The sequence below is a fragment of the Meles meles genome, chromosome 2, assembly GCF_922984935.1.
Source record: "Meles meles chromosome 2, mMelMel3.1 paternal haplotype, whole genome shotgun sequence".
Lineage (NCBI taxonomy): Eukaryota > Metazoa > Chordata > Mammalia > Carnivora > Mustelidae > Meles > Meles meles.
Genome location: NC_060067.1, coordinates 147,236,240 through 147,260,693, shown reverse-complemented (window position 1 = coordinate 147,260,693; position 24,454 = coordinate 147,236,240). Strand labels below are relative to the sequence as shown.

Below are 24,454 nucleotides of genomic sequence, written 5' to 3'. Positions count from 1 at the left end.
ATAAAAACTATATCATGCTCTTATCCATGAGCTTTCAAACTCAGTAAAAATTTAACTGTAAATGTATAATCACAATTCCTTATTAGCTTTAGAACCAATTGCAAATACAGGTTATTCTTGTTTACACATTTAAAATGTCCTGGGTGGCTCAGTGGGTTAAGCTTCTGCCTTCAGCTCAGGTCATGATCTCAGGTCATGATCTTTGCTCAGCAGGGAGCCTGTTTCCCCCTCTCTCTCTGCCTGCCTCTCCGCCTACTTGTGATCTCTCTCTGTCAAATAAATAAATAAAATCTTTTTAAAAATAAATAAATAAATAGATAAAAAATAAAATGTCCTTTCCCTAAGAAAGATTAAAAAAGAAAGCCCATCCAAGTAACTATTAGAAAGGATAAAAAAATAACACATGAAAAGATGAACAAAATCACTCATCATCATGGAAATACAAAGCAAAACCACAATGAGATATAACCTCACACCTGTCAGAATGGCTATCAAAAACACAAGAAACATCAAGTGTGGGCAACAATGTAGAGAAAAAGGAACCTTATGCACTGTTGGTGGGAATACTGTGGAAAATAGTATGGAAGTTCCTCAATAAATTAAAAACACAACTACCGTAATGACCATATGACCCAGTAATTCCACTACTGGGTAGTGGAATATGAGAATGAATAATGAAAATGAATACAAAAAAGAATATGGAAACACTAACTCAACACTAATACCTACGTTCATAGCAGCCTTATTTACAATTGCCAAGGTACAGAAGCAGCCCAAGTGTCCACTGATAGATGAATGGATAGAGAAGATGTGGCATGGAAGGGAGGGTGTGCGGATGAGTTAAACAGGTGATAGGGATATGGGGATTAAGGAGTGCACTTGCTGTGATGAGCAAGTGATGGGCAGGTGGTATACCAAAGTACTGAATCACTATATTGTACACCTGAAACTAATAAATACACTGTATGTTAACTGGAACTTAAAAAATGTTTCTAAAAGATGTGGTATATAGATAGAATATTACTCAGCCATAAAAAAGAATGAAATCTTGCACTTGCAACAACATGGATGGACCTAGAGAGTATAATGCTAAGTGAAATAAGTCAGTCAGAAACAGACAAATACTATAGTACACTCACATGTGGAATTTAAGAAAAATAAATGAACAAAGAAAGAGACAAATGAAAAAACAGACTCTCAACTATACAGAACAAACTGGTGGTTACGGGGACAGATGGATGCATGAAACAGGAGAAGAGGATTAAGAGTATATTTATGATGAACACTAAGTAATGTAGAGAATTACTCAATTATTACAATGATTATCTGAAACTAGTATAACACCATATACTATACTGGAATTAAAATTTTTTAATAAACTCAAAAAATGCTACTAACTGAGTGCCAGCTGCTATGTTGCTGATATGCATTTTACATCCATTTTTTTTTTAAGATAGATTTTATTTATTTATTGTCACAGAGAAAGAAAGATCACAAGCAGGTAGAGCGGCAGGCAGTGTGAGAAGGAGACTCCCTGCCAGGCAAGGAGCCCAATGCCAGACTCAATGCCAGGACCCCAGGATCATGACCTGAGCCGAAGGCAGACACTTTTTTTTTTTTTTAAGATTTTATTTATTTATTTGACAGACAGAGAGACAGTGAGAGAGGAAACACAAGCAGGGGGAGGGGCAGAGGGAGAAGGAGAAGCAGGCTCCCCCCTAAGCAGTGAGCCCAACTCGGAGCTCAATCCCAGGACCCTGGGATCATGACCTGAGCCAAAGGCAGACACTTAACTGACTGAGCTACCCAGGTGTGCCTCATCCATTACTTCTTAAAATCCCTACAACAATCCTGCAAGGTAGGCAGCATCATCCCATTTTTGTATATCAAATAATAAAAGCTGAGACATAGTCAGCAAGCCAGCCAGGAAGTCGGTAAGCAGCAGTACCAAGACCTGAATCCAAGTCTACCTGACTGGCTCCAAAAACACCATACTAGCCACAAAACTATACTCATTCCAAGATTTAACAACCTTGCCAAATTAGATCCTTGACTAGGAAAACTACACAGAAATAGAAACTTATTACCTGCCCCCACTTAAAAAAGGTAGAATGTTTCTATATAATACAACTTATGTGAACTATATTGAAATCCACCAAACTGCTGGTAAAAAAATTTCTATACAAAAAATATCTTTAACATAGACTTCTCTAGGGAAGTCCGTGAATTTATAAACCCTCTAAAACTGGAAAATTTTGTTTTATGTGTGTGTGTGTGTGTGTGTGTGTGTGTGTGTGTGCGCGCACTTTTATGACCTGGGGCTCCACAGATTCTACAAGCAGCAAGAACTCCCACCCTAGTACTTTTCCACTGTTCTATAACAAATAGACTAGCATTTCTCTTATCTACGGATAACCAGAGTAATCAGAGCTAAAGAAATCACATTTTTAAAAATTTATTTATTTGACAGAGAGAGAGATCACAAGTAGGCAGAGAGGCAGGCAGAGAAAGGGGGGAAGCAGGCTTCCTGCGGAGCAGAGATCCCGATGCGGGGCTCGATCCCAGGACTCATGACCTGAGCCGAAGGCAGAGGCTTAATCCACTGAGCCATCCAGGTGCCCCAAGAAATCACATTTTTAAAAGATTTATTTATTTGAGAGAACATGCATACAAGCAATGGGAGGGGAGAAGGAGAGAATCCCAAGCCGACTCCCTGCTAAGCACAGAGCCCTACAGAAGGTTCAATCTCAGACCCGAGACCATGACCCCAGCCAAAATCGAGAGTCAGAAAATCAACAAACTGAACCACCCCGGCACCCCAATCATAGGTATTTTTGAGTGGTATGCAGCAATTACGTTTTAATTTCTCTTCTTAAAACATATATTAATTATTTAAAACTACTTTTTAAAAAAAAGTAAGTTCTGGGGCGCCTGAATGGCTCAAACCTGTTAAGCAGCTGCCTTCCACTCAGGTCATGATCACAATGTCCTGGGATCGAGCCCTGCATGGGCTCCCTGCTCAGCAGGGAGCCTGCTTCTCCCTCTACCCCTGTCCCTACTCAAGCCTGAATGCTCTCTTCTCTCTCAAATAAATAAAATCTTTTTCAAAACAATAAAAAGTAAGTCCTAAAAAATTTAACCAATCTCCCTTGACTGGAAATTTCTTATTCAAAGTAAATTTTTTTACACTAATTCAAATGCTTATAGGATTAAAGCAACAAGATTTAAAAAAACAAACAAACAACAATTAGATAAGATATACCTGCAAGGTCATGTACAGGGTAGACAGCCTGTTCCCAACATGTTTCCTCATTAGGCCTTGTGGATAAACTATGTTCATCATCAAGGTGGAGTACAAACCAAACCACAACAGCATCTAGTATGCCTTCTTTAATAACAGGAATACCAATTTTACCAGGTTTTTTAGTTGCAAGACTTTTTAATTCCTGACAAAAATGTAAAAGGAATTAAAACATTTTATATATTTAATATATATATATATCATTATCACCAATATCATATCACTTTCCATTTCTGTAAATTCTCACATCTGCCCAGCATCCTTAAGGAAGTCAATATCCTTACACACCTATATTTGAGGCATAGTGGATGAAAAGCTCTCATGATCATAGTGGAATGCAGTGTAACTATTAAAAACAATGAGGCAGATACATAATACTGATGTAGAAAGAAGTCTATGACAAAAAAAAAGGAAAAAGAAAGAAGTTCATGATATATTGTTGAATGAAGGCAGCAAGTGGCAAACAAATAGGGATTTTGTTTTTAAAAAAAGTGTGTGTGTGTGTGTGTGTGTGTGTGTGTGTGTGTGTGTGTGTGTGTGTTAGAAGAATAGAAAAGCAAGTCTGAAAAGATGTACTCAAACTCGTGGTCTGGAGAAAGTAGGACCTAGATTTTAAAACGGAAGACATACACTGTTTCTTTTCTTCTTTATTACTTGAAAGTGTTAAACAGAGGCACCTGGGTCACTTGGTGGGTTAAGCTGCTGCCTTCGGCTCAGGTCATGATCCCAGGGTCCTGGGATCTAGCCCCACAGAGTGCTCTTTGCTCAACGGGGAGACTGCTTCCCTCTCTCTCTCTCTCTCTCTGCCTGCCTCTCTGCCTACTTGTGATCTCTCTCTGTCAAATAAGTAAAAATAAAATCTTAAAAAAAAAGAGAATGAAAGTGTTAAACAAGTAAATACCACTTCCAAATTAAAGCCTTACTAAAGTGTTGTTTTTTTCTTTTAAGCTGTGGCAAAGAAAATTAACATAAGAAAAGCTCAAAATAAGAAAATGACAGCTTTGGAGTATTAAGCAACTAAAACTGTATTGTTCCCTACTGTAACTGTTATATCAGAAATGAAATGCTCTTGAAGCTCAGCCTCAGTAAGTAATGTCAAAGTGTTAATGCAGTTCCAAACCACCTTAAGAAGAACCTTGTAACAATTAGTAGGGGATTAAATTATATTAAATTTATGAATTGTAAAGATCACAGGCTATAATGGCCCTTACAAAGTCTTCTGTCCCCAGACACATCTCATCTAACCTTAATGATCTTCAGAGAAGGACTCTGTGTAACCTTTCCAAATGTCCTCGGGCATTTTCTTTATGCAGCACATCTGTCCACCACCCACCAATACATACACAGATAGAGACATAGGGCAACCAACTTGTCCTGGTTTGCCCAAGACTGTCCTAGTCTAAAATTGAAAGTCCCATGTCTTGGGAACCTCTCATTTCTGGGCAACTGATTTGGGTGACCACCCTGATACAGATACGATCTAGAGATTTGGGTTACTGTTCTTTTCAAGGAATACTGTTAAACTGAAATGGCAGCATGACATTGAGAAAGTCAGAAAGCTCTAGGTTATAACTCTTGCATTCACACCTGCATAATTTGGGGAAAATTAATGTAAGAAACAATTCCCTCATCTATATAGCACAAGGATAATCTTAACTATAATTATAGTTGCAACACTGTTGTAAAAACCATCTAACACATGTGAAAGCACCTGTCACATTATACATTCCCAACAAACCTTAGGGATTTTTTTTTCCATGTATTTAAAGAAAGCACATAATTCCAGGAGAAAATACTGATTATAATTAAATCATTTTCCTTACATGTAGTAAGTAGAATCCCATGTAAATTCATAAAATAAGACTGTCCCATGTATTACTTTAAAGAATGCTTGAAATTTAATGCTCAAAAATTGTAAGTGAACTTTTTTTTTTTTTTTTACCTGAAGATTGTTGAAATCTACTGTCATAATCTCAAAGTGCTCTGTCAAAGCCAAATACCCGCCAGGAACTCGACTCATCTTTTCAGTTGTATATGGTTCAACTGTCTCTTCAGTATCTACAGAAGAACAAGCTGGACTCTGAAATTTCACGTTTGTTGGTAAACAGATCCCAGCAACATTCTTAGTACCCACCCTGGAAGGAGGGAAAATGAGAAGGGGAAGGGAGAAAGATGTTTTCTTTGTTTTTTTGTTTTGTTTTGTTTTTTGTTTTAGAATCAAGTAACACCATCTAATACTGATTCCAGAAAAAATAAACATAAAAATGAAGTCACTTTACTGACAGAAGTTTAAACACAATTACATACGCAATCACTAACTATAAAGCAAAACAAAAGACAAATAGGTCTATAATAAAATTAAAAACTCTTTTCATCAAAAGCTACTCAGCTTTAAAAAAGTACAAAGGCACATTGAGTAGAAGCAATTTACAATACATCTATTCAAAAAATGGCTCATATCCAAAATATACCTTTAAATTTCTACAACTTAAAAAATAAATGGGCAAAAGACATAAACGGACACTTCTCAAAAGAACATATTGCCGGGGTGCCTGGGTGGCTCAGTGGGTTAAGGCCTCTGCCTTCGGCTCAGGTCATGATCTCAGGGTCCTGGGATCGAGCCCCACATCGGGCTCTCTGCTGGGCGGGGAGCCTGCCTCCCCCTCTCTCTCTGCTGGCCTCTCTGCCTACTTGTGATCTCGGTCAAGCGAATGAATAAAATCTTTAAAAAAAAAAAAAAAGAACATATTGCCAATAAGCATGCATTAGTCACCAGGGAAATGAAGTTAACACCTACACAACCACTAGAACTGGGAAAATGAAATAGTCAATACCAAGGGTTGGTGCTGATACCATCTCATACACTATTGGCGGGAATATAAAATTAATAAGATCACTTTGGAAGACTTTTCACAGTACCTACTTAAGCTGAACATAACCATTCTAGACTCACTCTTTTTTTTTTTTTTTTTAATATTTTATTTATTTGACAGACAGAGATCACAAGTAGGTGGAGAGGCAGGCCGAGAGAGAGGGGGAAGCAGGCTCCCCAAGAGCAGAGAGCCCGATGCGGGGCTCGATTCCAGGACCCTGGGAATCATGACCTGAGCCGAAGGCAGAGGCTTTAACCCACTGAGCCACCCAGGCACCCCTAGATTCACTCTTAATACAGGAACCTCAAGGTATTTAGCTTTCCTACTTCTGGGAATACAGCCAACAAAAATTCATACACACAATCACCAAAAGAATGCTCAAGAATGCTTACAGATGTACTATTTCCAATAATCAAAGAACTGGATATCACCTAAATATCCATCATCAGTAAAAGCAAAAGTTTTGGTATATTCATCCACTGGTATACTATACATCAATGAGAATGCACAAACTATACACCAGTGAACAGGGATGTTGAAAAAAAGAAGTCAGGCACAAAAAAAACTTACTCTGTGTGATCCCACTTGTATGAAATTCAAAACAGTCAAAATAATCTATGAGTCAGAAGTCAGGATAGTGGCTACTCTAATGGGGGCCAGGGAACCCATAACTGGAAGGGGTTTCTTCCTGGGGAACTTCTAGGGTGGTGGTGTTCTGGATCTTGATCTGATCATTGGTTAAACAAGTATATCAATGTCATGAAAATTCATCAAATCATAAATTTATGGTTTATGCACTTGCTTTAACAGTGTTCTGATGTCAATAAAAATTTACACTGGAGAAAAAAAAACAAACCACTTTGTGTACATTTTAGCAACACCATTTTATGAGGAATAAATACTCCAGGGACACCTGAGTGGCTCAGTCAGTTAAGTGTCTGCCTTCAGCTCAGGTCATGATCCCAGGGTCCTGGGATCAAGCCCCACATTGGACTCCCTCTTTAGCAAGGAGTCTGCTCCTCCCTCTCCCTCTGCAGGCAGAACAGCAAAGAGAGGGTTTTTTTCATAATTACGTATATGTTATATACATTTTGTGTGTAATATTACATAAGTGATATATCCTCAAAGTATCAGATTTAGAAGAATCTTAATGGTGATGTTAATTTTGATCACTTGGTTAACATGCTATGTGTTTTTTTCCCTGTGTAATTAACATTTTTCCTTTTGTAATAAATTATTTGTGAGAAGATACTTTTAAACTTACAGATAACTTGACCTTCATTAAATTTCCCCCCTTTGATTTGATCCATTCATAATTTTTGCTCCCATCTTTACATGGGATTGCAAACAATAATTTTGCAATATTTGTTTTATTATTAGTCAACATTCTCCTGCTGGAAAGAACTGTCCTTTTGTCCCCATTTATGAATTTATTAATCTACTTCTTATAAGTAGGAACTCATGGATTCTTATTTTATTCAATGGGTTTTAATTTGTAAATGCCCTTATCTATGTATGTATGTATTTGGTGCTTAAATTCTCTCAGATTTGGCCAATGGGAGGAGACTCTTCCAAACATGCTTCTATATCCTTTTAATGGCCTATAAATTTTTTTTTAGTACTTCCTTAATTTCCAACACAAAATGTTTCAGAGTCATCTTAAATCTGTCCTACCCTAATCCTGGAAGCAGCCATTTCTCCGAGGAGCTATAGTTCCCTTTGGCAAGGAATGGAATTTAGAAACCAAGACCTAGTGCCAGGTATGCTCACTGCTCCTAGGATTATACCTTGTCTTTTTCACTTAATAGTATATCATGAACTTCTTTTCGTGTCTGTACATGTACCTTAAGTAATTCTTTATGACATTTGCACAGTACTGCACTAGGTGAATGTTTTATCAAAAATGATTGAAATATTTTCTTATTAATAAGCCTTCAGATAGTTTTTTTCCCCCAATTACAGCATTAAATTAAGCACCCCTGTACACACATCCCTGTATACACATATAAGTACGTTTATCAGGACAGCTTACCAGAAGTGGAAATACTAGGTCAAGGACTTATACAGATCTTTAGTTTTCTTAGATAAAGCCAAATAGAGCTACTAAAATGTTGTACTAACAGTGTATAAGTTTTCCCCACACCTGTGAGAAAACAGGATATTATCATTTTTAATGCTAATTACTCAAAAAAAATGTATCGACTTAATTTCCATTTCTCTGATTAACAGACAATTTTAAGTATATTAATGCTTTGTTGTAAAAGTTGCAAATTTTTATCTCAGCCTGTCAACTGTCTTTTAACTTTATTTACACTTTCAACAGATATATTGAAATTTTTTTTAAGTGGTCAAATTTGTCATTCTTATATGGCTTTAAGACTCTATCCTGTTTTCCTTTGGAAAGCCTTCATCACTCAATGAATTTTCTACACTTAAATATTTAATTCTTCTTGAATTAAAGTAAGAACCTAATGTTTTTCCCTATATGAAAAATATCTCTATCTCCATTCATCGTTTCTCTGCTGATCTGAAATACCACATCTGTATCATTACTAAATCCCTATAAATTCCAAGGTCTGTATTTATTTTGTTCCACTGATCTGTTTTTCGATTTCTGCATCAGTGTTTTTTATTTCTAGAGGTTTGTATTTAATAAGGCAAATTGCTCACTTTTCTTGGCTATTCTTAAAACATTTGCTTGTTCAGATAAGCATAAGATTTAACTACTTAGGTTCCAAACAGTGATTTTTATAATAGTAGTTAAAATTATTTCTACCAGGGGTGCCTAGGTGCCTAAGCTGGTTGAACATCCAACTCTTAGTTTCAGCTCAGGTCATGATCTCAGGGCCGTGGAACAGAGCCCCACAGTGAGCTCTACTCTCAGTGTGGAGTCTGCTTGGGATTCTGTTTCCCTCTCTCTCTGCCCCTCTCCCCACTTGTGCTCACTCTGACGCTCTCTCTTGCTCTCAGATGAATAAATAGATAAAATCTTAAAAAAAATTTGTTTCTACCAGATAAAATAGTAGACTCATCTCTATATCTCTCAGCACCTTTCTTCATGGTCCTCAACCCACACTGCTGAGCTTCATGAAAAATAAATACCAGGTCTTACTCGCCCAGACCTACTCAAGCAAAATGTATGGCATTTTTATTTTTACAAAAACTGCCCTGGAGCTTCTGTTGTATAGTCAGACCCTCATTTGCTATGTAAATGAATCAATGATAAAGGGATCCTTTTTCAAAATAGTAGACACCAGTCAATTTCTATTTTGCTTAGGCAAACAATTTTAGTGACTTAACTATAAAATATAAAGAGAAACTATTTATGGCAAAGAATCTAGAATCATGTTATACCAAGAAATCTCAGCAACACACAACTTAGCTTTTCTGGTGGGCAATTCAGCAATGTGTCTCCATAACTAAACTCTTTTTTTTTTTTTTTTTAAGATTTTATGTAACTCGGGGCACCTGGTGAAACCTCTGCCTTCGGCTCAGGTCATGATCTCAGGGTCCTGGGATCGAGCCCCACATCAGGCTCTCTCTGCTCAGCAGGGAGCCTGCTTCCCCCTCTCTCTCTACTCTCTCTCTGCCTATTTGTGATTTCTCTCTGTCAAATAAGTAAATAAAATCTTAAAAAAAAATTTTTAAAAATAACATTTTATGTAACTCAATTCTTTATTAAGAAATTTATCCCAAGAAAATAATAAAGACAAATTCTAAGTATGAAGATATTTACCCTTGTTCTTATATGCAGAACAGTAGAAGAACCTAAAAATTCTAAACTCAGAACAAAAGGAAATTGGTTTTAAAAAATCATGAAGCATATCTAATAATATGAAGAGGCTCACAAAGAAAAAGCAAACATATTTACTGAAACTTCTGAAACAAGATTAAATTGATATACACACACCTTTACTTACACAGAACTGACACTCAACCAGCACACTAATTCAGCCAATCTATTCATTAAGGCCACTGTCTGTCTGGTTGGTGCCCTATGCCCTACTGATAACTATTTTACTTCCTTATCACCCTGTAACATGCACAAAAAAGTAAGGAAGAGTATACAACAAAGATGAACAACAGCTATCTAACAGTGAAGAGTTTAGGATAATTTTTATTTTCTTCTTTTACTCATCACTATTTCTTAAAATACTTATATGTTACCTTTACTACCATTAAGTTATTGAAGGGGGCCTCTTTAATCTACCACAAATAAAAAAAAAATACTAAGTTGTATCAAAATTAATTTTCCACTAAGAAACTGAAAGCTGGTTTTAGTTCTAGAGTTCTACTTATTTTTTTTAAATATTTTTTTAATTTGAGAGCAAGCAAGCATGTGTGCACAAGCAGGGGGAAGAGCAAGCAGAGGGAGAAGCAGGCTCCCCGCGGGGTGGGGCTCAATCTCAGGATCCTGGGATCATGACCTGTGCAGAAGGCAGATGCTTAACCAACTAAGCCACGCAGGCATCCCTAGAGTTACACTTTAAAGAAAAGTAAGAAAAAGGCAAACAGGGTATTAAGACTGGAATGAACATCATGAATTTAATGGTCACAAAACTACAAATTCTCATCCAAATAAATATTCACTAAATAAACTTTCAAGTACAGTTTACTCTTTAAAATTAATGTTTCTAGTATTTACTATTTAAATAACCACTTACCTATGATGTCTTCTTATCTCTGCACATTCTACTGCCATCCCAAATATGACAGCACTTGCTGGTATAACTTTCCCATACTTTTCACAATTACCATTTTCACCTCTGGTCTAAAATATAACAATAAAAATTATACTCAGTTATATTCATGTATGTAAAAATATGTGTGCATGATTATGAGAAAGAAAATTAATAAGAAAAAAACTTTAAAATCAACAGGTAAGGATAAACAAGTTAAGGTACTTTTGTATTTCAAAAGTTTTTTTAGGGGTGCCTGGGTGGCTCATTTGGTTAAGCAACTGTCTTCGGCCTGGGTCCCCTGGTATTGAGCCCCTAATCAGGCTCCCTGCTCAGCTGGGGCCTGCTTCTCCCTCTGCCTTCTGTTTCCCTGGCCTGTGCTTTCCTCTTCTCTTTCAAACAAATAAACAAAAATCTTTTAAAAAATAAAATAAAATAAAAATGAATAAATAAATAAATAAGGTTTTTTGGTGGGGACATCTGGGTTAAGCATCTGACTCTTGGTTTTGGCTCAGGTCATGACTATAGGGTCATGACATCAAGCCCTGTGTCAGACTCCACATAATCCTCTCCTTCTCCCTCTGCCCCTCCCCCTATTCCCACATGTTCTCCCTGTCTCTCAAATAAATAAGTGAATAAATAAATAAAACCTTTTTTTTTAAGATTTTATTTATTTATTTGACAGACAGAGATCACAAGTAGGCAGAGAAGCAGGCAGAGAGAGAGGAGGAAGCATGCTCCCTGCCAGGCAGAGAGCCCGATGTGGGGCTCGATCCCAAGACCCTGGAATCACGACCTGAGCCGAAGGCAGAGGCTTTAACCCACTGAGCCACCAGGCGCCCCAAAATCTTTAAAAAGTTTCTTATGGGGCACCTGGTGGCTCAGTGGGTTACATGTCTGACTCGGTTTCAGCTCAGGCCATGACCTCAGGGTCATGAGATAGAGCCCCACACTGGGCTCCACGCTGAAATGAGTCTACTTGACATTCTCTCTCTCCTTCTCCCTCTGCCACTCCCCCTGCTCACTTCCCCCTCCTAAAATAAAATCTTGTAAAAAAAAAAAAAAAAAACAAAACTTTTTTTTAATTAAAAAGTTTCTTTGGGGGTTGCCTGGCTGGCTTGTTAGTAAAGCATGCAATTTTTGATCTCAGGGTTGTGAGTTCAAGCCCCACATTAGGTGTAGAGATTGCTTAAAAATGGAATCTTAAAAAAAAAAAAATTGAAATTGAAAAGCTTCTTTTGTTTACTAGCCTTATTGTGGAGATCATTTCACAAGATATACAAATTTTGAATCATTACATTCTATACCTGAAACTAATATAATGTTATATGTCAATCGTACCTCAATAAAAAAGCTTGAATATTACTCAGCCATAAAAGAGAATGAAATTTTGCCATTAGCAAGAATACAGATGGATCTAGAGGACATAATGCTAAGTGAAATAAGTCCAAGAAAGATAAATACCATATGATTTCACTCTCATGTGGAATTTAAGAAAGAAATAAACAGCAACAAAACAGAGATAAACAAAAAAACCCACATAAATGGAGAGAACAAAGTGATGGTTACCAGAAAGGAGGTGGAGGAGGGGACGGGTGAAATAGGTGACAGGGATTAAGAGTACCCTTGTCGTGATGAACGCTGAGTAGTGTATAGAACTGCTGAATCAGTATGTTGTACTCCTGAAACTAATATAACCCTGTATGTTCAGTATACTTAAATAAAAACATAGTAAATTAAAAAAATGAAAAACAATGAATGTGATGCCATGTTAATACTAATTTTATTTAAAAAGTTTATTTCACTTTCATTGCTATATATGTGTGTTTGTATATGTATATACGTATACATATTTTTTTCAACAGTGCAAATAGGAAGAGGAGGGTAGCTATAAATCTATATACAACAAAAAACTGTTGGGAATGACTTTAACTGAGAAACCAAAGTCACTACTACTTATTTGAAAGACCAACTGCTCTTCTTTTCAGCCTTTAATTAGGTATTTTAAATTCAAATTATTTTCTGTAAATAGTAAATTCTCATGACACGTTAAAAGACTTTCATTCACATTACATATTATAAAAACGAAATCTATAATTCATGGGCCACCTTAGAGAATTTCATTGCAAAACACAATTTGGCAATTTTAAGAGTTAGTCCTGTCCAATCAAGTGGTACCTTAAAACCACACCAAATCAGTTATCACTACACTCCCCTGATAGTTTGCCAAAAATCCAAGCAGTGAGGGCTACTGAGACTGAAAGTACTTCCCTTTCTCAATCCTACTCAAGAATTCCACAATAGCTGTCCCAGAGTGTAGCTTCAATTACTATGAATCCCTTCCTGGAGTCTTTTTTTGGCCTATCTACCCCATGGAGGTACACAAGTATATATTACATTACATGATTAAACTGGTTTTTGCATGGATTTCTCCCCAACTACATAGTATAAACCTTGATAGGAGGATGTATTTCATACTGCTTAGCAAGTACACAAAGGGGCTCAATAAATACCTACTGAAATAATGAGTTCTTAATCAAATTTAAGTGTTTTCATGCTGCTTACCTTTGGCTGCAAAAGTAAATGCTCCCATGCATGAATCAAACTCTCCACAATTCCTTCTCCAAATAAACCTGCATCGACAGTTTCTGTTACAACTAGGGACACTCTATAGAACGATTTTTTAAAGATATATGTAAGTAAAATATCATGCTATTTAAGTAAAGATGTCAAAGCTGAGAGAACAAAGGAAAAGTATATTATAGAAACAGTTCACATATAAAATGTTCTAATACATTTCACTTTTTTAGTATCTACCCTCAGATCTTAAGGAACTTGACTCTACTGTTCCACAGGCTCCTCTGTTCTCCACTGGCACCCTCTGGGGGCAGGGAGACACACAACCTTCACATGATCCTGAGGCCTCTTCAGGTGATTCTTTCATGCCTAAATTCTTAAGAGTGCTTCATACCCATTATCTTTACCAGTCCCCTCTTTAATGGTGAGTAAATGGATTTTTATCCCCAACACTCTATAAAAATATTTTCTATCATAAATAACTCCCCTACTTATAAAGATAAGTAATCTTTCTCAGTTCTCATTTTCCTTAATCTACAAATAACGTGTAATGGACCTGAGAAGACCTCCCTCTCAAAATCCTTTCTCTCCCCTCATTATCCATGTTTTACCTCTTACACATTCACTGTAGCTCTCATGTTGCTTCTTTTGCTTTACCTACTACCTGTGACTTTTCACAAAAGCTTAAGTCCACAGAGTTGGGATTTTCTGACCATTCTTCCTAGAAAATTTCACCCAAAGACATATAAAAATACTTTCTCCCTTCTCTGAACTTCTTTAGCACTTATTGCCAGTAACATTTATTTATGTAATTAGAAGATAAAGAAAAGTTTCATGAATATTCCTTATCTTTCTCTCTAGATTATAGGTGCCTTGAAGACAGAAACAACTTTGGTATCCCTCAAAGTGTCTAAACCCAATACTATTTAATTACACAAAATTTTCTTTTTTTGTTGTTTGTTTGTTTTTAGCTCTCCTCAATTTCTTTCTTTTTTTTTTTATTTTATTTATTTGACAGAGAGAAATCACAACTAGGCAGAGAGGCAGGCAGAGAGAGAGGAGGAAGCAGGCTCCCTGCTGAGCAGAGAGCCCGATGCGGGGCTCGATCCCAGGACCCTGGGATCATGACCTGAGCCGAAGGCAGAGGCTTTAACCCACTGAGCCACCCAGGCGCCCCCAAAATTTTCAATATTGATGGTTGCATACATTTAAAATGTGGAAGGTGGGGCGCCTGGGTGGCTCAGCGGGTTAAAGCCTCTGCCTTCAGCTCAGGTCATGATCCCGGGGTGCTGGGATCGAGCCCCGCATCGGGCTCTTTGCTTAGCTGGGAGCCTGCTTCCTCCTCTCTCTCTGCCTGCCTCTCTGCCTACTTGTAATCTCTATCTGTCAAATAAATAAATCTTTAAAAAAAAAAAAAAGAATTTAAAATGTGGAAGGTATCTCAATCATCTAATCCAGTATTTTGAAATCTCTAGATTTGCTCAAGGTCAAAATAAATTAAAAACAGAGTTAGTATTGGAATCCCTATCTCCTAATTCAAAACCCATAGGTCCTTCTATAACACTATCTGTGAGAGAAATGAAGGTTAAATTAAGTAACTGATTCATGCCACCAAAATTCATAAATTGAAGCCCTAACTCCCAAGTGACTACATTTGGAGCTAGGGTCTTTAGGAGATAATTAAAGTTAAATGAAGTCATAAGGGTAGGGCCCTAATGTGACAGGGCTGGTATCCTTATAAAAGTGGAAAAGACACAGGTGATCTCTCTTTCTCCTCACATGTACAGAGGAAAGGGCAGTAATATAACTGTCTGTAAGCTAGGAAGAGAGCTCTCACCAGAAACCAAATTTGCCAGCACCCTTGATCATGGACTTCTATCTTCCAGAACTGTGAAAAAGTAAACGTTTGTTGTTTAAGCTACCTAGTCTGTGGTTATTTTGTAATGGCAGCCTGAGTGGATTACGATAATTTAGGACACTGTTTATTTCTATAAAATATATCTCTCTGCTTCAACAAGTTAATAAGACTTCTTCCATGAAAATCAATGCTGAGCCCATTGGAAAGTATAATTATTAAGTAAACAAATATTATTATACATACGGAAGAAGACTTTTAAAAATCACAGTCCAAATGACAACAGAGTATAAAAGTCCTCTTTCAATATAAATTGAATTTAAGTAAGATGAGAAGATAGACCACCCAGGAGAGGTATTAAAGAAAGTGCTACATTAAGAACACTGTCTCGAGGCTCCTGGGTGGCTCAGTGGGTTAAGCCACTGCCTTTGGCTCAGGTCATGATCCCAGGGTCCTGGGATTGAGTCCCGCATCGGGCTCTCTGCTCAGTAGGGAGCCTGCTTCTCCCCCCACTCCTCTGCCTGCCTCTCTGCCTACTTGTGATCTCTGTCAAATAAAAAAAAAAAAAGAAAAGAAAACTGTCTCAAAAATGATAGTGTTGGACCAGATGATTGGTAAATCCATTCCAGCTCTAAAATTTCATCACCCTTGCAATATAGACTAATGTGAGATGATATACTAAAAAGCCAAGACTTATGAGATAATATCCAAAGCATCTGAAGAAGCCAAATACTTTGACAGCTTTCATTTTAGCCAAGGATAACACAAAATATGACAAGTCCATCAAGCCAGATCTACTCTTGTATTATTTTTAACCACAATTTTTAAATAGTGACCACACAAGAGATAGTATCCATTTTCATAACCAGAATAATAAAATTAACAGAAGAAAAGTAGCTTGCTAAAGGTCAAGTATATTTAGTAAATATCTTAGCACAGGTTTTTTTTCCAAGATCTCTCTAAATATTTTTTATCAAGAATATGACCTTATGAAAATCCATCTTATGCTAAATGATCCCATATTCCTATCTTTACAATATAAGGGTTTTAGAATTTTTATTTGGGCTAGAAACTCTAAACAAAAACATCTTAATTTTTAAAAAATTATAAAATAAAATTATATTACATAAATACTATATAATACCTTTCAGGAATGTGTTTTGGAATTTCTATGTCAAGTGACTTCATATGTAAGAGTTTGATTCCTGCTTCCATCTTGTTTGCTGCCACTACATCACAGGCAAGTTCATACATGGTCTTGGATAACTCACAAGCATATACTGAGTGTGCTCCAGCTTTTTTAGCAAACATGCTGCAAGGCGTAAAAGTGCTCCATCAAGAAAAAATAATCCACGGCAGCTTTTCAAATTTTAGTGGAATTATTAGGCTTAGACATGCTTTTTTCCTTTTATTCTTTAACTAACACAAGCATTATTCATTCCACATTAAAAAAAAATGAACCAGTATTCTTATCAAGAAACAAATCATACAATAAATCATGACACTCATGTTTTTAAGAAGACATAATTGACATGAAAAATGTCAACAGGCTTTAACTTAGACAATTAGACTCAACCACAATACTAATGCAAAAAGTACTCTTAAAAGGCATTATTCAAAATTTAAATAGTAACCCCAAATTCTTAGTAGTTATGTCCAGTTCTTAATAAAATAGTTACAGTGAAAAAAAACAGTAATAGTAGTTTACATGAATAATCATAAGATTATGAGAAATAAATTGAACTCTATTTTTAAATTCCACTGTTAAATTTTCCATATTTGGTAAAAAGCTTTAATTTACCTTAGTGTGTGTGTGTGTGTGTGTATGCATATAATTAAAACACAATTACAACAAACCTTAGTATTCCAGTTCCTGCTCCAATGTCCAAAACACTCTTGGACCCCAAGCAAACTGCATTTTGGATTGCTGCATTATAAACTGTATTCCTTTTGGTGTCATTAAGCATGATAAAGTGCCAGCGTTCCACCAACCAGTTTGCAACACGATAAAAATTCTCCTTTGCATCATTGAATTCAGGGTTTAGTTTTACTGCTTTATGAAAATACCCAGCTGCTTCATCTCTAAAGCCCATCCTACAGTAAAAAATGACATATAAAATGTTCGGTTATTATGATATCAATTACTGTGCCTTTGTTCATGCCACTTATCAGGCATTGAGAATCACTTCAGCACCCCAAATCCTACTCACTCCAAGCACCATCACTTATGAGAAGTCTTTTGTAAGGATGACAATCTTTGATCATTTTTTCCTTTCTGAACCCTTATTGTATTTATGCATTCTAGGAAACCAACTATAAATTACTATTGTACTAAAATATAGTAGAAGCTCTCAGAGTCATCCTGCATTTAACCAACTCACTAGAAAACCAGTGCTTTCTAAAAAAATCATTCCTGTGTAAAACATACTAATGCCTAAAGCTAGTACGGGGTGTGACTGTATACCTTTTCTCTCAGCAACTGAGTGAATTATCAAGAGCCAGACCAGTTTTTATCAGTTGTACTTGTTATTATAATTACATATTTCAACTAAATGTATTTAATATATATTAAGTATATAAAATATATATATTATATAAATATAACAAGTATATGATAGAAACTAAATAAACATAACTGCAAAGAGAGAGCCACTGTTTCTGAGGACATTAAGCTAAATGCTTTGGAAAAAATCAAAGGCGAGTCATCCAAAAGTTCCTACTGAATTAGGTGTGAGCAAATCAACAATAAAAGCGGGAAAACTGGGGTGCGTGGGTGGCTCAGTGGGTTAAAGCCTCTGCCTTCAGCTCAGGTCATGATCTCAGGGTCCTGGGATCAAGCCCTGCATCGGGCTCTCTGCTCGGCAGGGAGACTGCTTCCTCCTCTCTCTGTGCCTGCCTCTCTGCTTGCTTGTGATCTCTGTCTGTCAAATAAATAAATAAAATCTTTAAAAAAAAAAAAAAAGGCGGGAAACTACTGAATTATCTAGAATAGGGCTTCTTGAACTTTCTGTAGTAAAGAATCCATCTCCCCCCTTTTAGATACGTAAATTTTGTAGACCAATACAGTTCTACTGCATATGATTAGCCTGCAACTCACCCATCAGATTTCAGCAGCACCCTAACTGGTCCACACTCTCTTTCACAAATGAGTTCCCTGATCACATGCTTGGATTTAAAACAGTATCAAAGTGCTATATACATTTCTAAACACTTACGCTCAATTTCTATACTTACCTGTCACTGACTGATAATCTGTAGACCTGCCCCAGTGTGTGGTCCACAAATCGAAGAGACATGAGCTAGTAAAACCCTTTTACACTCATACTTCTTCGAGAGAACTTTTAAGCATTTGAAAATCAGACTATTCATTCTAGGTATGGTTTACATAAAACAAACAAACAAACATTCTGGAACTCCAAACAGGGAACTACACTCTAACAAAAGGTAATGGCCCTATGTCAAATGACTGGCACTTATGTTTAAGGTAAAAATAAAGATGTTTAAGGTTAGTGTCTGTTATTTTTAAGTATCTTGAAGATGGAGTTATCTTACTCTACAACTGACACTACACAAAATACAATACGAAACATTTTTACATAATCATTACTCAGTGAGACAAAACTAGCAATGGATATTTTAGAATGTTTAAATATCAACAATCTGCTGAATCAATGCTAAACCTGTCCCTAATAATTTCCTGGGGTTTGTGCTTCCCTTGATTCTTAATATATCGTTCAGTTTTGTTTTGTTTTTTAAAGATTTATTTCTTTGACAGAGACAAACACAACGACAGAGGAAACACAAGCAGGGCGAGTGGGAGAGAGAGAAGTAGGCTTCTTGCTGAGCAGGGAGCCCAATGCAGGACTCAAGCCCAGGACCCTGGGATCATGACCTGAGCCAAGGCAGACACTTAATGACTTAGCCACCAGGTGCCCCATCATTCAGTTTTCTTAAACCATAATGTTAATCTGAAAGATATATGGTCCACTCAATTAAAGTTTATCTGATATTGATAGACCCAACACACGTGTCAGTATCAACAAACTATAAAACCACCCTTCTTTTAACTAGAAAAAAATATCTTCCCAATTAGCAACTTAAATGTTTTGTTTAAATCTGATGCTATTGGACTATTGGATAAGATTGTAAAGTTGAGACTTACAGATACATAGTGTATTTCACAAATAGAAGGAAGGAAGAAAGGAAAGCTATCGTTTACTCTGGAAATTTTTTTCTCCTGGAGCAGTGACTCTCTTAGTGTGGAGTGACTGACCCACTGTTTTTGATGAGGAAAGTAGAAAGGACAAAAGGTAAGAACCACTGTTGTAGAGAACAAAGACAAACTATATAGCAAAAGCCACATTCACACTTTAACAAGTTCTGAATTCTCAATTATTTTGCATAATTATATTTCCTGAAGCAAACAAGCATTTCTGTCTCAGTAATTGGTAACTGCTCAGACTAATATCTTAAAACAATAAGTAACCAAATTATGATCTGTCAAAAGTGTACAGAGCTCCAATTTTCTGTTGAATTGAGCTTATCCTAAACATTAGTTTTAAAATGTTATGATCATTACATGCATATTATCTGGAAATATAACTGAATCCTGTAGACTAACTTCCCTTATATGGACCGAAGAACTAAAGAAAATTTTGAAATTAAAATGCACACTTTTAACTAATGTGACAAGTTATTTAAAAATCTTCTTAAGCTAATTCATTTAAAGGGCAAGTAATTGCTAATTAGTAGAGATGGAATCTGTTTATCAGGTTCAGGTTAGCTGTTAGTGTGAGCAAACAAGCCTCAGTTGAAAAATCTGCCTTATATTCCCAGTTATTATCTTACTCTACAATTAGAAACTGTCAATGGGACGCCTGGGTGGCTCAGTTGATTAAGCAGCTGCCTTTGGCTCAGGTCATGATCCCAGCGTCCTGGGATCGAGTCCCACATCGGGCTCCTTGCTCAGCGGGGAGCCTGCTTCTCCCTCTGACTCTGCCTGCCACTCTGTCTGCCTGTGATCCCTCTCTCCCTCTCTCTCTCTCTGAAAAATAAAAAATAAAATCTTAAAAAAAAAAAAAGAAAGAAAAGAAACTGTCAAATATTTGTCTCTTAAAGGAGTACTTATTTCACTCCCCAAGCCATGCTGATTAAGACTATTAAACTGTATACAGCTACATCACTGAGACTAATACATTTTGATAAAGACACTTCCTTTATAGAACTTTTCATTGACTAAAACTTAATATGATTAGATGAACAAAGCAGTAATACTAGAGGACAACGGCTGGAACATGTAAAATGATCTCACTAGAACAGGACATTAGCACGCTGTTTCTTACAGGAAGCATCCTGCTAATTTGTACAAAGTGAAACCAAATTTAATAAAACAAATCTAAAACAAAAATTGGGGGTTTTCATGTTTTCCTAGTTCTATAGTTTCTATGGAGAACGGACAGAATTTCTAATGGCAAGTTTCCAGCCAGATCCAGAGAAGAGATTCACAAGTTCCCTGGCAAGGTACCACAGTGACTTACTTCACAGCCATCCTGCAACATACACCTTGGTCCTCTCCAACAAGGTCTCAATCTTAGTCCAGTGAGGGGAACTCTTCCTCAGATACTCGATGTCAACCCTTGGGGCAATGGCTCTTATGTAGCACAAATATAATACTAAAATTAATCTGTTATTACATTATTATATTTGCTATTCTTATATTCTTTTGAGTTCTCTCTACTTCTTAATAGCCAATCCTTCATTACTCTGATCCCAAGTCACAGTTAATAATTCTTTATATTAAACTTTCCTTTTCAAATTACTGAGTGATTTATCCCTGATCAAAACTGATAGAGTAATTCTTAACAAGTAATACTGAAATCACTACAAACCTGAAGAGATGCTCCCCCATACTATTACAAATCACTTCATCATCAGGAAACAGTTCCAAAGCTTGTTCATAACAACCAAGTAAGTCTTGTGTTCGATTGAGAGAATCAAGTTCTTCAGCCCATCTAAACAGTGTATACTGAAAAGTTTCCTATTTGAAAAAGAAAACAGTAATTTAGTCAATAACATAAATGAAGAACATACAACATCTGATGATTCCAGAGAACAGAACTTAACTACTATTAACAGATTACTTTAAATTTTATTTAGCTTTAGTAGACAATTTGCTAAATAAACAAATGCATAAACGAATTTTACCACCTATGTAGCAATAACATGCAGAAGTAGAGTATGACCACTCTAAACTCTCTCCATTCTTAGCTATCATATCACATTCTCCACCTACCTCTCTTTTGTGGGCTCCTATGTTTTAGAAGTTGTTTTTGGCCGCCTTCTCCTTTCTCACCCATCTCCAACACATTTACTATCACCCATGCATTGAAGGATGACGTGACATCTACATCTCCAATCAAGACTCTCTCCTCTTTTGAACCTGACTCACAGACACAACTTCCTATCAGTCATCTCAACAAGGAACTGCACCCTCATCCATCTCAAATTCAGCTCAACTCAAGTATTTCCTGAACAATAGTATGCAAAGAACTGGAGCTAAAACACAGCAATGAACAACATAAATCCTGTTCCTGTCCACACAGAAGACTTGCTGGGAGAAATTAAATATGCAATTTTTAAAAAATTCAAAATGCTCTAAAGTGAACCTATTATATTCCTCTCACACAGGATATAAGGTTAAGGTACCATCCAACCTCAAACCACTGAGTCATCTTATTTAACACTACCTTAACTCCAATGCAATTAGTTTCAAACCCAGCCAATTATAGCTCAACATCTTTAAGTCTGTCACTGTCTCTCCATCCCCACTGTTAAAACATAGTCTGGGCCTTCTAATACTTGTTGGACCACAGTAACAGCATTCCCACTGTCCTCAGCTCCAATCTCACCTCCTTCCAGCTATTCTCCACATCACAACACCATAGAAAGAGGGAAGGCTTTAGTCATGCCAGTTTTATGGAGAGCACATTTTACATCATCCTCACAGATTTACAGAAGAGTTGATACCTATAACTGAATTCTGATGTAGTTTACTAGAGAGAAAGGGATATGCAAGAAGAGTCTATAGTATCAGGGGCTAAAAAAGCACAGATGATATGAACTGGGTCAGGGAATCTACAGGTAACCAGTTTGGTGTGGCTGAAGTGTGGGCATGGGGAATAGAGTGAGTAGTGAAAAATAAGACTAAAGAGATCTTTTGCTAAAGCTCGCACGAAGAACATAGCCTTTGTTCTGCAGGAAACAGAAGTAGTTTCTGAACCCTACTGAACATGAGGCATTCAAATACAGGCTTTAGATATACTTTTAATGTGCACTAAACAGGTATAAAAAAGGCATTGTCACTGTTTTACAAAGGAGGAACCTAAGGAACAAAGAAAGAAACCACACTTGGGTTGATTCTACTGCTGCCCACCTAAAAGAGCAAACTGTATCTCAACATAGCACCTTTTCCTTCTTGGGGCCAGCTGCTCATGAAATTTACACTAAATTTATGTTAACCACAACATCTAGACATTACTGACATCTAGCAGGTAGAGGAGATCAACAATGTTGCTAAACATTCTACAGAGCACAGGCCAGCTCTCCAAAACAAAGAATCACACCATCAAAAAAGTCAGTAACGCTAAAGTTGAGAAACTCTGGGTGAAATAAAGCAAGTAGCTTGAGGCTGAAAACTGAATACAAAATTAAGTGAAATCATTTAAGTTAGATTCTAAAATAACTTGAAAATTTTTTCAGCATTTAAACAATAACCATCACAGTCCAGTAGTTGAAGGTTAAAGAATGCATCATCATATGATAACTTTAGGCTACTTCCAAACTTTACTCAACTGCAGATACCCACAACGTTCCTTCTGCATACAGCTGGCCCAGGGGCAAAGGTCCTGAGGCAGGGATACTAGCACTAGATATAGGAGGAGGGAGAAGATCCCTTGCGGCCTTATTTGCAAAACAGTCTTTATATTAAAATGGAAGTTTTGAAAACGAGAAGTGACATCCTTTGACTTGTCATGAAATGCTCACGCAGGCTGTGCTGGGATAGCCTACCGGGGAAAGCCTAGTTAGGAGCCTGCCGCAACAGCCAACAGATGACTGAGGCTTTAACCAAGGTAGTAAGGGAGAAGGTGGTGAGAAGTGGTCAGATTCTGGATATATTTCAAAGACGGAGCCGACAGGATTTTCTGATGGGTTGACTGCGGGCGTGAATAAAAGAGAAGTCAAGGATGAACAGTAAATATTAATAGCAACCACTAGCCACCGTCTCAGCCACCCACCTCCCCCAACTTATTTTACGTGAAGAACACAGATCTGCCAGCAAGTGAAAGAAGGGACCTCCTCCTCACCTTCACGTCGTCTTTCAGCTCCGGTGCCAGGCTGAGTACGAGGAGGTAGTGGGCATAGGCGGTGCCGAAGTCCTGGACGCCCAGGCAGTGCTCTGCGCTCTGCAAGGACCGCGACACCAGCTCCTCCCGCCCGGCTGCCCCGGCGCCACTCCGGGCACCCCGACGGGGCCTGGGCCGCGAGTTCGGCATGCCAGAGCCACCGCCCTGAAACCTGCGCTTGTATAACCAAAGGGAAGATGTTTGGCTAAACGGTACGAAAAAACTGTCCCGAGGGCCACACTTCCAAGGGACTTAAAAAGAGCGCGAGAGCCGGTGCAGGGAAGTTATCCCTCTGCGGCGTCCGTGCGCGCCCACCTCCGCCAGACAGAAGCCCCGCCTCCCCCCGGCCAAGCAGGCTCCACAGACCGCGACTCCCAACCCCGCAACTAACGACACCGGCCGCCGGCGCACGCCAAGCGGGCGTCAGTGCGCCCGACGTAGTACGTCGCGGTCCGCCCCCTCTCGCAGGAGGCGTGGCGTAGGGCGGCCAGTGCGCGTGCGCGAAAGCGTGCTCTCGCTGATCCTCTGGGGTACGCTCGCTTTCTCCCCTCCTATCCTCCTTCTCTCCCACTTCTCCCGCACTGAAACCGAACTTTTCTCTTTCCTGGCGGCCAGGAGTGTGTGACTTCGACTGCTAGACCTCACAGTGCAGACCTAGTCCACGCGAAGCAGCACCCAACCGTGAGGGACCTGAGTGGCTATGAGGAGGGAAGGTCAGGCGTTCGCGGTGATGCTTAAGACCCTTGGGTCCTGATTCATTAAGTCTC

General features: G+C 37.8%; 1 protein-coding gene across 2 annotated transcripts in view; it reads right to left on the bottom strand.

The window, feature by feature from the left end:
• PRMT9 (protein arginine methyltransferase 9) overlaps positions 1-24,069 on the bottom strand; it is a 40,554-nt gene extending 16,485 nt beyond the window's left edge. The window contains exons 1-8 of one of the 2 annotated variants that reach the window (XM_045998260.1): positions 23,649-24,069; positions 21,174-21,322; positions 17,143-17,379; positions 16,430-16,597; positions 13,419-13,521; positions 10,839-10,945; positions 5,244-5,436; positions 3,263-3,446 (exon numbers count right to left, since the gene is read on the bottom strand). In XM_045998260.1, coding sequence (XP_045854216.1) covers positions 3,263-3,446; positions 5,244-5,436; positions 10,839-10,945; positions 13,419-13,521; positions 16,430-16,597; positions 17,143-17,379; positions 21,174-21,322; positions 23,649-23,837 — 1,330 coding nt within the window. In that variant the 5' untranslated portion in view covers positions 23,838-24,069. The remainder of the gene's footprint in view (positions 1-3,262; positions 3,447-5,243; positions 5,437-10,838; positions 10,946-13,418; positions 13,522-16,429; positions 16,598-17,142; positions 17,380-21,173; positions 21,323-23,648) is intronic. The other variant, XM_045998261.1, reaches the window with a different exon arrangement.
• Positions 24,070-24,454: the final 385 nt, after the last annotated feature.